Raw genomic sequence first — 13,734 nt, 5'->3', positions numbered from 1 at the left:
CTTCACTTTTCTCATTGCCATCCAAAGACAGCTTGTTTTTCTGACTTTTTTTTTTTTTAACAAAAACAATACGGTCATGATAAAAAAATTCAACCACTAACAGAAAAATTAAGTAACAGATGAAGTTCCCACTCTTGACTTGCCCAGCATCAACCAATAGGACGTCTCCTGCCTACCCTTCCAAAATCGTTCTATGTGTGTACATATCACATGTGTGGATGCATCCTTCTAGTTCTTTTTTTCTGTAAATTACGTCATACCATCTAACTTTTCTTGGACATCTTTTTTGAACATTTGTCTCTAACTCACTCTTCATTTTTTTTATTTTTTAATTTTTTTTTCTTTTTGGCCACCCCACAGCATATGGAGATCCAGGGACAGGGATCAGATCCGAGATGCACTTGCAACCTAACCCACAATGGCAACACTGGATCCTTAACCCACTGTGCCAGGCCTGGAATCGAACCTGCATCCCAGCACTCCCAAGACACCACCAATTCCTGTTGCACCGCAGGGGGAACTCCTCTAACTTAACTTATTCTGTAAAGTAGCTGCTTATCACCTCCTTGTGTGATAGATGTACCCTAATTTACCCATCCTCCCCTGAGGACCACTGAGGCATCTCCACTTTTTTGCTTTTACAAACAATGCTTTAGCAAACATCTCAGTTCTTAAAAGCCTTCTTTGAAGTGATTCTCTCCTGCTAATTGCTGTGTTCTGTGCTCACCAACTTGCTGTATATGGATTCACCAGCAAGCATCTTACTATAAAAATAAGAACAATCCCTTTCTTCTGGAACATATTCAATTATCCTGACTCCAGAGTGAGGGAAAAGCTCTTTTTTTTTTTTTTTTTTGTCTTTTTAGGCCTGCTCCACGGCATATGGAGGTTTCCAGGCTTGGGGTCGAATCGAAACTGTAGCCACTGGCCTACACCACAGCCACAGCAACACCAGATCCGAGCCATGTCTGCAACCTACACCAAGGCTCACAACAACACAGGATCCTTAACCCACTGAGCAAGACCAGGGATGGAACCTGCATCCTCCTGGATACCAGTCCAGATTTGTTTCCACTGAACCACGACATGAACTCCAGAAAAGGCATTTTTAACCAAGTACTCAGCAGCACAGCTCATGTTCCATCTTGGGTCAGATGCTGTTTATGGAACGGAAGTATAAGACAAAGGAAGGGCACTGTCCCCAAGGAACTGGGTCTATTAGGAAGACAAGTCTGATGGATCTAAGGCCAAGGACAATGAAGGCTGGTAAGTAATTGAAAGTGAAACGATGTGGTTCTGAGGGGAATGTGAGAGTAGCCAGATCAGCTTTGGGTTTGAGCTGTAGGCTTCTCTGTTATCCACACATCCCTTCCGTCCATCATTCATCCAGTCACGTATTCACATATTTGCTCCTTCACAAAACACTTATTGAATGGCCATCACTATGTGCTAGCTGCTAGGAAAACAAAGTTTAAGGAGACACTTTTTCTTTATACACAGGAAAATGTGAAGCGCCTCCCCAAAGAAAATCAAATCAACACGACTGTCATTCTGTCACCACATGCCTGTATTCCATTCATCTAAGCTCAGGGCTGATTAATTTCCTCCTGCACAATGTGGGGCCCCTGCTTTAGAGGTGAGTGGCCTTTTCTATCTCTTTGTTGTTCCTTTCCAGCCCCACGAAAAAAAACAGAAAATAACTGTCAACAACAATGCTTTCCCAGCAAGATAAACCTCAGAGATATTTCTTTTCTCAGAGGGAAAATGTAGGTCTTAAAAGTGCAAGGTGAGATTTGCAGGACAGGGTGGGGTGGGGAGTTGGAAAGAATTCAGTCCCATCTGTATCTTTAAAACCCACTCATCAGTGATGTTTAAGGTTTCTCTTAGGGTAACTTTGTTTAAAATAGAAATAGAAAGTAGAGGAGTTCCTCTGTGGCTTAGTGGGTTAAGGATCCCGCATTGTCACTGCTGCAGTGTAGGTTCGATTACTGGCCTGGGAACTTCCGCATGCTGAGGGTATGGTCAAAAAAGAAAAAAAAAAAAGAGGAAGAAATAGAAGGCAGAGACCCACTTCCTGCCACTTGTTACAAGCCACCCTTGGGCCTTCTTCCCAACTGGCCAGAGATGACTCACAGCCCCACCACCACATTGTTCACCTATTCCTGGAGAAAATTGAGCCATGTTAGACCAAAGGTCTCTTGGGGCAGTGGTTGGGCTTCCAAAGGCTGATAATGGCCTTGGATCTCTCCCAAAAGGCATGGCTAGTGCTGAATCAGCCACTCAGGAGTTGAACCTCAGGGAAGCCCCCAAGGTCTCCCAACCAGAGACAAGGAGTCAGCCCATACATACTCCAAGGTCCCCAATTCCCGATAGCCCAGAAGTCAGGGCCAACCAAGGTAACAGCAGAAATCTTCACTGGAGACAGATTCAGGGGCAAGGATCTTGGTGGCATTCAGCCCTTTTGAAAGATAGAGTTTCCACCAGAACGATTCCTAAGAAGCCCTCTCCACACATCCGTTTCCTCCTTGCAGCATTTGTTAATCCTCCAGACAGAGAAGCTCTTGAAACCCTACCCCTGCAAGACCAGACAAGACCACAAGCAGTGAGATTACTCAGCCTGAGTAGTCAGTGCTCCAGAGAGAGTAAAGGAAGTGAGGCCCTTGTCCTCCATGTGCCCTCTCAAACTGGAGGCCCATGAGGGACCCAGACCTCTGTCATGACAAGACGTGCAGAGACCAATGCGGCTGAGATTCCAGACAGTGCAGATGGCACAGGGGCTGAGAACTTGGGCTCTGTGTTTAAATCCAGTTATGCCATGTCCTAGCTCAGCAAGTCTCATAATTTCTATAAGCCTTGGTTTTGCCTTAGTTTCTTCTGTAAAATGGGAATGATAGTGTCCATCTCATAGAACCATTGAAAAGACTGAGTGAAAAGGGCACATGTAAAGCACTTAGTTTAGGGCTTGATGAATAATAACAAAAATAGCAGCAGTTATTACCCTTGCTCTTAGGAGGGCCCCTTACAGCCAAATTCCTACTTTGCGGTTTCCCCATTGGTGGTAAGGCTGTCCCTCAAGTACCCACTCGCCCCCACTCTGTGGCATGTGAGTCTGTCTTCTCTGGAGGCTCTCTTAGTACAGGGCATGACCTGCCCGACCTGTTTCCTCCACACATACCTTAGGGTCATGTGCATGCCCAGTAAATATCTGTGACCAAAGTGGGTCTGGGACACTGGCCTCAGTTTGAGAATAGGAAGTAGTCTCTTACCTTGACTCATCTGACCCCTCTGCTCTCTGTCCCTTTGCAGAACTGTCAGAGCCTAGACCAGTAGTTGCCATAGCAACAACAGAGCCCAAGAGAGGGTACCAGTCAGGGCATCCCTGATTCTCAAGAGACCAGGTGCTTTTTCTGGACAGCAAAGAGGGGAAACAGCTGTGACAGCTGCCTTACAATGAGCTCCCTGGGAGGCATACACCCCTTCATTCCATCACTCATCCAATCATGTATTCTCTCCTTCACAAAACATTTATTGAGTGGCTATCACTATGCCAGATGCTAAGAAAACAGAATTCAAGTGAAACACTGTTCCTGCCTTGAGGCAGGTTCCAGTCTAGAGGGAAGCAGAAGGGAAGGCAGGGAGGGCAGGAGGCAGGAGGGTATGGGTCAGAGGGAAGCAGAGGAGTGCAGAGGTTAAGAGCATGTCCTCTGGAGTCAGTTGCCTGCATTCAAACCCAGGCTTTGCCCATTACTGGCCATGTGACATCTGGGCAAGTTACTTCATCTCTAAGCCTCAGTTTACTCATATGTAAAATGGGGTAACTAGTGCTTACCTCAAAGACTCTGAGGTATCTTTAGTACATGTAAATCACGTGGCATGTAGCAAGCACTCAATAACCAGTAGGTTTTCTGTTGTTCTGGCTCTACCCCAGGTTCTGTCCTCCACATACCCAAAACCAGTTTCAGATTAGAGCTTCCTCCAGGGCTCCCTCAGCAGAGCCCTAGCTAACTCTGATTCCCCTGGCTTCCAGGCTAAGCAGCCCCACTGCCACTGCACCTGGGACTTCTGTGTGTACCTCATCCCCTGCTGCCAGCAGATTTTTCGGACAGTGTTCCAGGTAAAGTCCCCAAAGGGGTGTCTTCTGTTTGGCACATGAATGGCCAAGGACCACTTATTTAAGGATGGAATTTTGAGAATACCTTCTGCCCTGATTATTTACAGGATTCCTCAGTATTCATCCTAGTACTTTCCTCCTTGGGCAGAAATGCCCAGAAACACACACACACACGCACATACACACACATCCTTTGAGAGGTTTTCTAAATCCTTGAGCATAACCCAAATACTCAAGTATAAACCCAGATTTAGCAAAGGCTTCCCCGCCCTCCAGGCCTGAGCTGCTGGGAGGGGTGGTGCCACCGCTCAGGCTCCCCTGTGTGGGCAGTGTGGTTAGAGCCTGCGTTAGTGGTTTTGCCCTCTTTGGCTGACAGGCCTGTAAATCCTCTTTCTTGTTGGCTCCCAGCCCTCTGAGGGAGTCTGTCTGCTACTGACGAAGTGGACTGGAGACCTTTGCTATCTGTCTGCGAGGGGATTCTTGGTTGTGGTGGACATGACATGGCAGTTTCCTGTAGTTCTTGTCTGGAGCACGTGTGTAGTATTTTCCATGAGCAGCACAGCTCCAGGTGTCTTTGTGTTCCATGCAGCCTCCAAGCTGCCAGGTACCTGGGCAGACCTGTGTGCATTTCAAATCCCTTACACTTTAACCCATGGAAGGTGGTGATGTGCTCCAAGAGGGCAGAGAAGCTGGATTCTGAGTACTCCTCCATAACACAGGAGAGGGTATTTATTGTACCATCAGCAGCAACATGGCAGAATTCCAAGAGTCACAGTATGACACTAGGCTTGAGATTCGAGGAGTGCAGATGAGGGGAGGGAAGAAAGGCCCGGTTTCCAAGGGCTCACAGGTCATTTGAGACTAAGTCTGCACACATGAAGCAACCAGAAAACAATTCCAAGCTGTGGATCAAGCTGCATGCAATGTAGTACATCTTGTTTGACAAAGTGATGGGAGAATAAACAGAGTTCATGTCTGATCATCCACAGAAGCCTCACCATGAGAGTAGAGTTGCCCACCATTCACTGAGCATTTCCCCTGCAGGTCCTAAATCCTTACAGGGATGACCCCATCATTGTTCAGGGACCCTAGGAAACACGTACTTGGTGGTCTCATGTTCCAGACAAGAAACTGAAGCTCAGAGGGATTGAGCAACTAGTCCATGAAGTTTAATTAAAGTCAGAGCCAGGATTTGAACCCGCTACATCTGACCAACACAGCTCCCTTTTTATCCACCATGGCACACCATCTCTTTGCCCAAAGAAGGATTCTTACCTGAACTTGCCAAGAGAAAATCTAGTTGGGAAAAACAAAACAAAACAAAACAAAAAACCAGGCCGCTGCTCTGAAGATTAGAGAGTAAGGAAACAGCGTTTGCAAAGCCTCAAGAACTGTGACAAACCAGATGTGAGCAAAATGTTTGAAAAGACCAAATGTCCAGCCTTCCAGGGACTCACAGATGTAGACAAATGAGGAGTGGAGCTCCTGGGTGGGCACAGTGCTCAGTGGGCTGGGGTTGGGGAGGGGCCGGAGGCTAAGCAATGAGAAGACCCTTGGGCTGGATTTTTTTTTTTTCTTTATGGCCATACCATACGGCATATGGGAGTTCCCAGGCCAGGGACTGAATCCAAGCCACAACTGCAGCAATACCAGATCTCTTAACCCACTTTGCCAGGCCAGGGATAGAACCTACATTTTCAGAGCTACTTGAGCCACTCAGTCAGTTTCTTAACCCACTGCACCACGGCTGGAACATCTCAGGCTAGATATTTGGTTGGTTGTGCAGACTTTAGATAACAGATGGAACCAGGCTGACATAAACCACTGGACAGCCTGAGACAAAGCAGCAAAGATCCCCCACCATCAAGAAGGCCATTGAAACATGGATGAAACTAAAGAGTCTCAGACTAGGTGAAGTAAGTCAGAAAAAGGAAGAGAAATACCATATGATATCACTTATGTGTGGAATCTAAAATAGGGCACAAATGAACCTATCTATAAAACAGAAACAGACTCACAGACATGGAGAACAGACTTGTGGTTGCCAAGGGGGAGGGGGAAGGGGAGGGAGTGGGATAGACTGGGAATTTGGGGTTAATAGATGTAAAGTATTGCCTTTGGAATAGATAAGCAATGAAATCCTGCTGTATGGCCCTGGGAGCTGTATCTAGTCACTTAGGATGAAGCATGATAATGTGAGAAAAAAGAATGTATGTGGATGTGTGACTGGGTCACCTTGCTGTACAGTAGAAAATTGACAGAACACTGCAAACCAGCTATAATGGAAAAAACTAAAAATCATTTAAAAAATAAAAAAAGAGCACAAATGAACCTATCTACAGAGCAGAAACAGACTCACAGACATGGAGAACAGATTCGTGGTTGCCGAGGGGGAGGGAGAGGGAGTAGGATGGACTGGGAGTTGAGGTTAGCAGATGCAAGCTATTAGAATGGATAAGCAATGAGATCCTGCTGTATAGCACAGGGAACTATATCCAATCACTTGTGATAGAACACAATGGAAGATAATATGAGAAAAAGAATGTATATATATATACATATACTATATATATATATGTATGTATGTATGTATGTATGACTGGGTCACTGCTATACAGCAGAAATTGAAATAAAGTAAATCAACTATACTTTAATTTTTTAAAAAATCTTTTTTCAAAAAGAAGACCACTGACTTTGACAATAGAAATGTGGACCAGGTGGGATGCAAAGTGAGAAATTAAAGGAGAGATCACCCCCACCCTCACCCCAAAGCTCCAAGGAGCATTATGGAGGTGCACACAGGCAGTCCCTGCAGGACTGAAGAGGCTTAACCTTGGACTTGATCATTCAGGTTTAATCCACTCTAACACTCACATCCACTCTGCTATCTGACATCAGAGAAGTTTAGAGCTAGAAAGAATTTCAAGTAACTTTTACACACCATCAGCCACCCACCACTACTGCCAGCTGACCTGGCCACCCAATGCTCCTCCCACTGTGTCAGGATGTAACTGGACTCAGCCCAGATGGGCTCCAGTCCAGAACCTCTAAGGTAAAGAGTCGACACAACTTCCTCTGGTTCTGATGTGAATGAACATCATCTCTGACAAGGAGGTGCTTTTGATGCTGTGGTTTACACTAGTTTTCTCTTTTTCCAATCTGCGGGACATAGGAGACAAATTTCACCTGCTTTCATAAGATACACTCCCATTGTTAAAAGTGGGACATGGGATGATGGAAGACCCCTTCCTCTTTCACTGGATTTTTTTTAACCCTGATATTATTTATGCCCCCCCCCATAAAAGAAGGGGTATTCTGAAAACTCATGGAGCATTATTTTTCTCTTTTCTCCAGGCTATGCTTCTAGTTTCATCCAGAGGTTGACAACTCAGATTCCTCTGTGGCTCAGATGGGTAATATACAGGAATGAGACAGAAGTAGTGGAAGGCAGTGCAGGTGACCCTGGCCAGCTGCAGAGAGCATGCTTGGCCGAAAGGCTTTCACATCTCAAACTGGGCTTCAGGGTTCTGGCCTGCAAATTTCCTACTTTTCTCCATCCTTTATTTCCTGGATTTCCAAGCTTTCTAAATTAGCATGTGGAGCCCCAGAAGAGAACATCTTTGGTTTTGGCCACCCAGTGACAAGCCCTCTATTTGTTGTGTCAACAGCAGTCTTGGTCCCATGCCAAATACCGGGCAGCACACAGGATATACACCTGCAAAGTTGATCAATCCCTGAGTCCCAGGAGAGGCCATGGAAACAGAGCGAGGATCCCAGGGAAATGTGACTCTCAGACCTTACTCTGCATTGGCTCGGGTGCCATAGCAACAGAGAGCCCCATCCTGAACAGATGGCAGGGCAGATTGCCCAGTCAGGTGGCAACCCCCACCACCCCAACCCCACCCAAGCAGGCTTGCTCTGTCCAACTGGCATGAAGTCACAATGGTAACTATTTACATGAGTCAAAATCCGCCCAGAGGCAGCAGATGGTGGGGCCAGGCTGAGACGTGGGAGATATAGGCTGGTTTGGGCTGAATCAGAGGCAGCAGCAGCCGACAGCTCCTCCTTGGGCACCGACAAGTCCAAACATCACTCCCGCCACTGCCTGGTCCCAGCATGGCTGGAGGCTGGGAAAAGATCTGGTGTGACCAAAGCTGAAATGATAACAGGCTGATCCTGAGACCCTGAGATAAAACAGTATTGAACAGGACTGTCCCTCTCTCCTAAGGCATCTGCTGGGCTATACTTTGGGGCTTTTTGTCATCTCCAGTGGTGGGTGCTGCTGGAAGAAGCAGAATCTAGCCAAGAGAAGCATTCCTGTAAATTGGTGCAGCTATTATGGAGAACAAATCAAAGTTCCTTAAACAATTAATAAACAATTACCATATGATCCAGCAGTCCCACTCCAGGGCATATATTCAGAACAGATGAAAACACTAATTTGAAAAGATACATGCACCCCTATGTTCATAGCAGCACTATTTACAATAGCCAAGACATGGAAACAACCTAAATGTCCACTGACAGATGAATGGATTAAGAAGATATGGTATATATATAAACACATATATACAATGGAATACTATTTAGCCATAAAAAGAATAAAGTATTGTCATTTGCAGCAACATGGAGGGACCTAGAGATATCATACTAATAAGTGAGATAAGTCAGGCAGAGAAAAAACAAATATCATATATCACTTAAATGCAGAATCTAAAAATATGATGCGGGAGTTCCTGTCGTGGCTCAGTGGTTAACAAATCCGACTAGGAACCATGAGGTTGCGGGGTTCGATCCCTGCCCTTGCTCAGTGGGTTAAGGATCCGGCATTGCCGCGAGCTGTGGTGTAGGTTGCAGACGCGGCTCGGATCCCGTGTTGCTGTAGCTCTGGCATAGGCCGGTGGCTACAGCTCCAATTCGACCCCTAGCCTGGGAACCTCCATATGCCGTGGCAGCGGCCCAAGAAATGGCAAAAAGACAAAAAAAATAAGTAAATAAGCAAAAATATGATACAAATGAACTTAGTTACAAAACAGAAACAGACTCACAGACATAGAAAACAAATTTATAGTTACCAAGTAAAACCATAAATAGTATATACACACACTGCTATATATAAATAAACAACAAGGACCTACTGTATAGCACAGGGAAATATACTCAATATCTTGTAAAATGTAATGGAAAAGATGATGAAAAAGAATATTTTTTTTCAGATAAGCAATGAGGTCCTACTGTACAGCACAGGAAAATATATCCAATCTCTTGGGATAGAACATGATGGAAGATAGTATGATTTGAAAAAAGAATGTACATGTATGTATGACTGGGTCACTTTGCTGTGTAGTAGAAATTGGCACAACATTGTAAATCAACTTTAATTTTCAAAAATGAAGATTTTGGTACTAAGGTATAAAATATGTTGTGACTTAATCAGGAGTAGTCAGAATGTGGATTTATAAACTTCCATATTTTGTTTATTTATTGATCCTCTCTCATTGTGTGAGAAATGGGTCTGTGAAATCGAACTGGAGTTGAGTGGTTTTTTTGAGTCAACTGAATAAATATCAGAAAAGGAGAATATTTCCATAGTTTCTTGGAGTGGAGAGTAAATCTTTATATTAATAATCCTGTGAAGACTCAAATATTATTCAACTTTTCCTTCACTTTAAAAAGAAAAGGATATATATATATTATTTATATATATATATATGAATCACTTTGCTGTATACCAGAAACTAACACAACTTACAAATCACCTACACTTCAATTTTAAAAATATTTTAAAGAGAGAGAGACATTCCCACTGCAAGGCAAGCGGCTCCAAAGCTCTAGGTTTAAAATTTCATCCAAGACAAGTGGAGAGGAGTTCCCGTTGTGGCACAGGGGAAATGGACCCAACTAGTAACCACGAGGATGCAGGTTGGATCCCTGGCCTTGTTCAGTGAGTTAAGGATCTGGTGTTGCTGGGGCTGTGGTGTGGGCCGGCAGCTGTAGCTCCGATTCGACCCCTAGCCTGCGAACCTCCATATGCCACAGGTTCAGCCCTAAAAAGAAAAAAGAAAAAAAAAAAAAAGGAGAGAGATCAGGTGGTCCTGTGTCTTCGTCATTTTTGCCGTGTTTATCACCCACATGGCCCAGGGCTTGGTAGACAACAGGCAACCAGAGGCATGCATTGGGATGAATTGAAAGCATCCGTGACGCAAATCCAACAGAATGACCTTTGCCCGAGACTGGGCTGGGTTGTGAGTGCACTTTTTCAAGGCAGGATGTCAGTTACAGAACATTTTGTGAGCCATCCTGAGCCCTGACAGCACCGGTGAAATTCTGACGTCATTGGTGCAGGGTGATAATGGGTGTTCCATTTCCTGCTTTGGAATTCTTTTGGTCACAAGACCCTCGGTGTCTCCCAGGCCCACGGCCAAAGTTTGAGTGAGAATGAAACTTCCGCACACCCACAGGGACTGCAGCTTTCACTTGCCAACTGAAGAGTATTTGGACTTGTGTTTTCCTCCTTCTCGTCTCTAGCTGTCCGCCCACAAGGAAGTTGTGGAGGGTGTCAAACTGCAGTAACAAACCTCAGTGATGGGGTGGCCTTCATCTTCAACAGCATCATCAGCACCAGTAAGTTGGGCTGAAGGCACACAGGCTCCTAAAGTGTCCCCGGACGTTAGCACTGGGCAACTAAAGATTTCTAGAGAACCTTTAGACACTATGGGCTAGAGAGGTCATGCAAATGATTATCAGAAATGATTCTTGGAGTTCCCATCATGGTTCAGTGGAAACGAATCTGACTAGCATCCATGAGGACACAGGTTCAATCCCTGGCCTTGCTCTGTGAGTTAAGGATCTGGTGTTGCTGTGAGCTGTGGTGTAGGTCATAGACGCAGCTCAGATCCTGTGTTGCTGTGGCTGTGGTGTAGGCCAGCGGCTACAGCTCTGATTTGACCCCTAGCCTGCGAAACTCCATATGCCCCGGGGGGGGGGGGGGCTAAAAAAAAAGAAAGAAATGATTCTGTCCTCATGTTTATTGGGAGCCTCAAAGAAAATGAACAGAGATAGACTGCCCTACCAAAACAAGTGCTGCTGCAGAATCACAGCATGCTTGGGAATTCTGGATGGTGAAGAGATGGATCGTGAGCTTCAGCAATTTAGTCCATAGTCAAAGGCATCAGGGTTGTTCTGAAAATAGAGATTCAGGAAGCCCAGGAAGATGTTCTTATCTATGAGAAGAGCACAGACTGTGGGGTCCTGCTTCATGGCTGCGATCCAGAGACGGAGCGCGGGGGTGTGGTTCACACAGCTGTGGGACAGGAGAGAAGCGTTAGGGCAACTACAGGGGATGGCATCTGCAAAGGTGCCAGGTGCCAGGATGGATAGCTTTCTAGATTTATAGGCTACAAGAAATGGGTTTATCTGAGCAATAAAGTTTTCTTAGTTTTCTATGTGTGCTTTATAATTGCAAATGTTGTTGCTTTTAGCCCTGCAGTTAAAAATACCTATGGAGAGTTCCCTTTGTGGCTCAGAGGTTATCAAACCTGACTAGCATCGATGAGGACGCAGGTTCAATCCCTGGCTTCGCTCACTGGGTTAAGGATCCGGCATTGCCATGAGCTGTGGTGTGGGTCGCAGATGTGGCTCGGATTCCGAGTTGCTGTGGCTGTGGCATAGGCCAGCAGATGTAGCTCCCATTTAACCCATAGCCTGGGAACCTCCACATGCCTCACCTGGTCCCCTAAAAAGCAAAAAATAAAAAAAAATTTTTTTTAAATCATTAAACCTTGAAATATTGGAGCTTATTGGGCACTTCTGAAGATAGATCAAGGTCCAAGATCTATAGAATGACTCACCTGTACAGTAAACTGGTTAGTGGAAAATCCAGGAGAAGGGATGAAGTTTCCTAACCTGTGGTTCAATACTCTGTCCCCAGAGCAGGCTGGTTTTTGTAACGTTTATGTTGAGACATGGCTTAAAATACCCAAGTGTGTTATATCTGACCCTCCCTCAGAGATGGCTAGGCAGGAAGCACAGCACAGATGTCTACTCCCGGGGAAACACAAGCCTGTGCACTATGAAGGTCCAGGCAGTTCTACCCCGGCAAGACCTGAGTCCCAAACAGCAGAATTGGCTGGCAGCCACCATGTGACCACTGGGGTCTAGAGCAGAGCCAGCTCAAGTTCAGTTTCTCCTGTAAGCATCATGGGCACAAAGTACATGTTCTGCCCAGGGTCCCTGTGCCTTCTCCCTAAGTCTACCAGGCAATTTCTTCTACCCCAAACATCCCTACATTCCCATGGCATGTGGCTGGCCATTCTGCTTGCTTTAAACACAAAGTATATATTATTTTTTAAGTCATTTATTTGTTTAAAGGTATTCCCATCTAGGGGAGGACCCTTTGGGGAAACTAAGGTGAGTAAAGTATGTGGTGTCTGCTGGTGACACAGCAGGACCAGGTGGGCAGCCACCAAGGAAGCTGCAGACGAGCCACCAAAACCCCATGACTGAGACCCTCCACCTGCCTCTGTATTCACCACTGGCCTGCACTGGGTGGGCTGATGATGGGGGGCTTTTGGATACAGTCTCATCAGCAGAATATGAATAAAGTTCAGGTCAGAAGTTAGTGGCAGAAGAGCACAGATACATTCTAAAAAGGAAATTTACCTAGTTTAAAACCTGATTGTCTTTCATATTCATGTGAACTATGTCCAAAGGAGGAAAAATGGCACACAAACCATTGCAAGCACCATTACCCAGGGCAATCCCAGGAATTCACCCCCCCCCCAACTCAAATGTCTTACTCAGCTATTCCATATACATCCAGCCGCTCAAACCAGGGCCAAAAGAGGTAATCAATCATGGATATACAGTCTCCACCAAAGAAGATGGTGTTCTGATAGCCAAGAATCTGAAAGTTTAAACAGAGCAAAACCAAGTTAATTTACCTCTCTGCTAGCATACTTAACAGGACACTAACTACAAATATCAAATTAATTCCCAAAGAAAGAGAGCCAAGGCTTTGATTCCCCTTCCAGTTTGTTAGGTGAATGCTTCTTCCCTTTTCCCATGGTTTCTTCCACCTCCTGTCGTGTCTTACTCCAGGTCACATTCAGCCCTTCCCTCCTTTCCACCCTGGAGCATGAGTGCAGCTCATCTCATTGGAGAACTTGAAAAGACAGCCCAGCCTAGGCCTCTCAACCTAGAACAGGCTCCTCCCAGTGCTAAGCTTTCCGGGGATGAGCTCAGCCACACACACCCCTGGGGGAGGGGGGTTGCTGCCTCTGACCAGCACTGCCGGTAACTGGATGGGACGGTCCCCATTAGGATTCCCACTCTCTGCGGTTGTGATTCCCCATTCTCCAGGATCCACCTTATCTGTGTAGTCTCTACACATCTTCCATTTTTTGCCTTATCTCTAAACTGATTCAAAACTAAGACACTGAATGGAGTTCCGTGATTGCACAGCAGACTAAGGATCCAGCTTGGTCACCACTGTCACTCTGGTTACTACTGTGGGGTGAGTTTGATCCCTGGCCTGGAAACTTCTGCTTGCTACAGATGTAGCCAAAAACAAAACAAACAAATAAAAAAAAACAAACAAAAACAAAAAACGGAGGTAGGGAACA

General features: G+C 45.5%; 1 protein-coding gene and 1 long non-coding RNA gene across 6 annotated transcripts in view; one reads left to right on the top strand and one right to left on the bottom strand.

The window, feature by feature from the left end:
* Positions 1 to 996: 996 nt before the first annotated feature.
* LOC125116241 (uncharacterized) overlaps positions 997 to 13,734 on the top strand; it is a 16,278-nt gene continuing 3,540 nt past the window's right edge. Inside the window, exons 1-3 of one of the 3 annotated variants that reach the window (XR_007132288.1) lie at positions 997 to 1,266; positions 1,501 to 4,114; positions 10,640 to 10,735. This is a non-coding gene — a long non-coding RNA (uncharacterized LOC125116241). Of the gene's footprint in view, positions 1,267 to 1,500; positions 4,115 to 10,639; positions 10,913 to 13,734 lie in introns of those variants that run through there. The other 2 variants (XR_007132286.1, XR_007132287.1) reach the window with 2 other exon arrangements.
* Positions 11,125 to 13,734, bottom strand: part of LOC125116240 (glutathione S-transferase omega-2) — a 23,423-nt gene continuing 20,813 nt past the window's right edge. For all 3 annotated transcript variants that reach the window (XM_047761273.1, XM_047761271.1, XM_047761274.1), the window contains 2 exons: positions 12,910 to 13,016; positions 11,125 to 11,414 (listed from right to left, as the gene is read on the bottom strand). In XM_047761273.1, the coding sequence (XP_047617229.1) occupies positions 11,255 to 11,414; positions 12,910 to 13,016 (267 nt within the window). In that variant the 3' untranslated portion in view covers positions 11,125 to 11,254. The remainder of the gene's footprint in view (positions 11,415 to 12,909; positions 13,017 to 13,734) is intronic.

The sequence above is a fragment of the Phacochoerus africanus genome, chromosome 15 (genome assembly GCF_016906955.1).
Source record: "Phacochoerus africanus isolate WHEZ1 chromosome 15, ROS_Pafr_v1, whole genome shotgun sequence".
In the NCBI taxonomy this organism is placed as follows: Eukaryota; Metazoa; Chordata; class Mammalia; order Artiodactyla; family Suidae; genus Phacochoerus; species Phacochoerus africanus.
The sequence above is the reverse complement of the archived record's forward strand: the minus strand, read 5'-3'. Positions and strand labels throughout refer to the sequence as shown.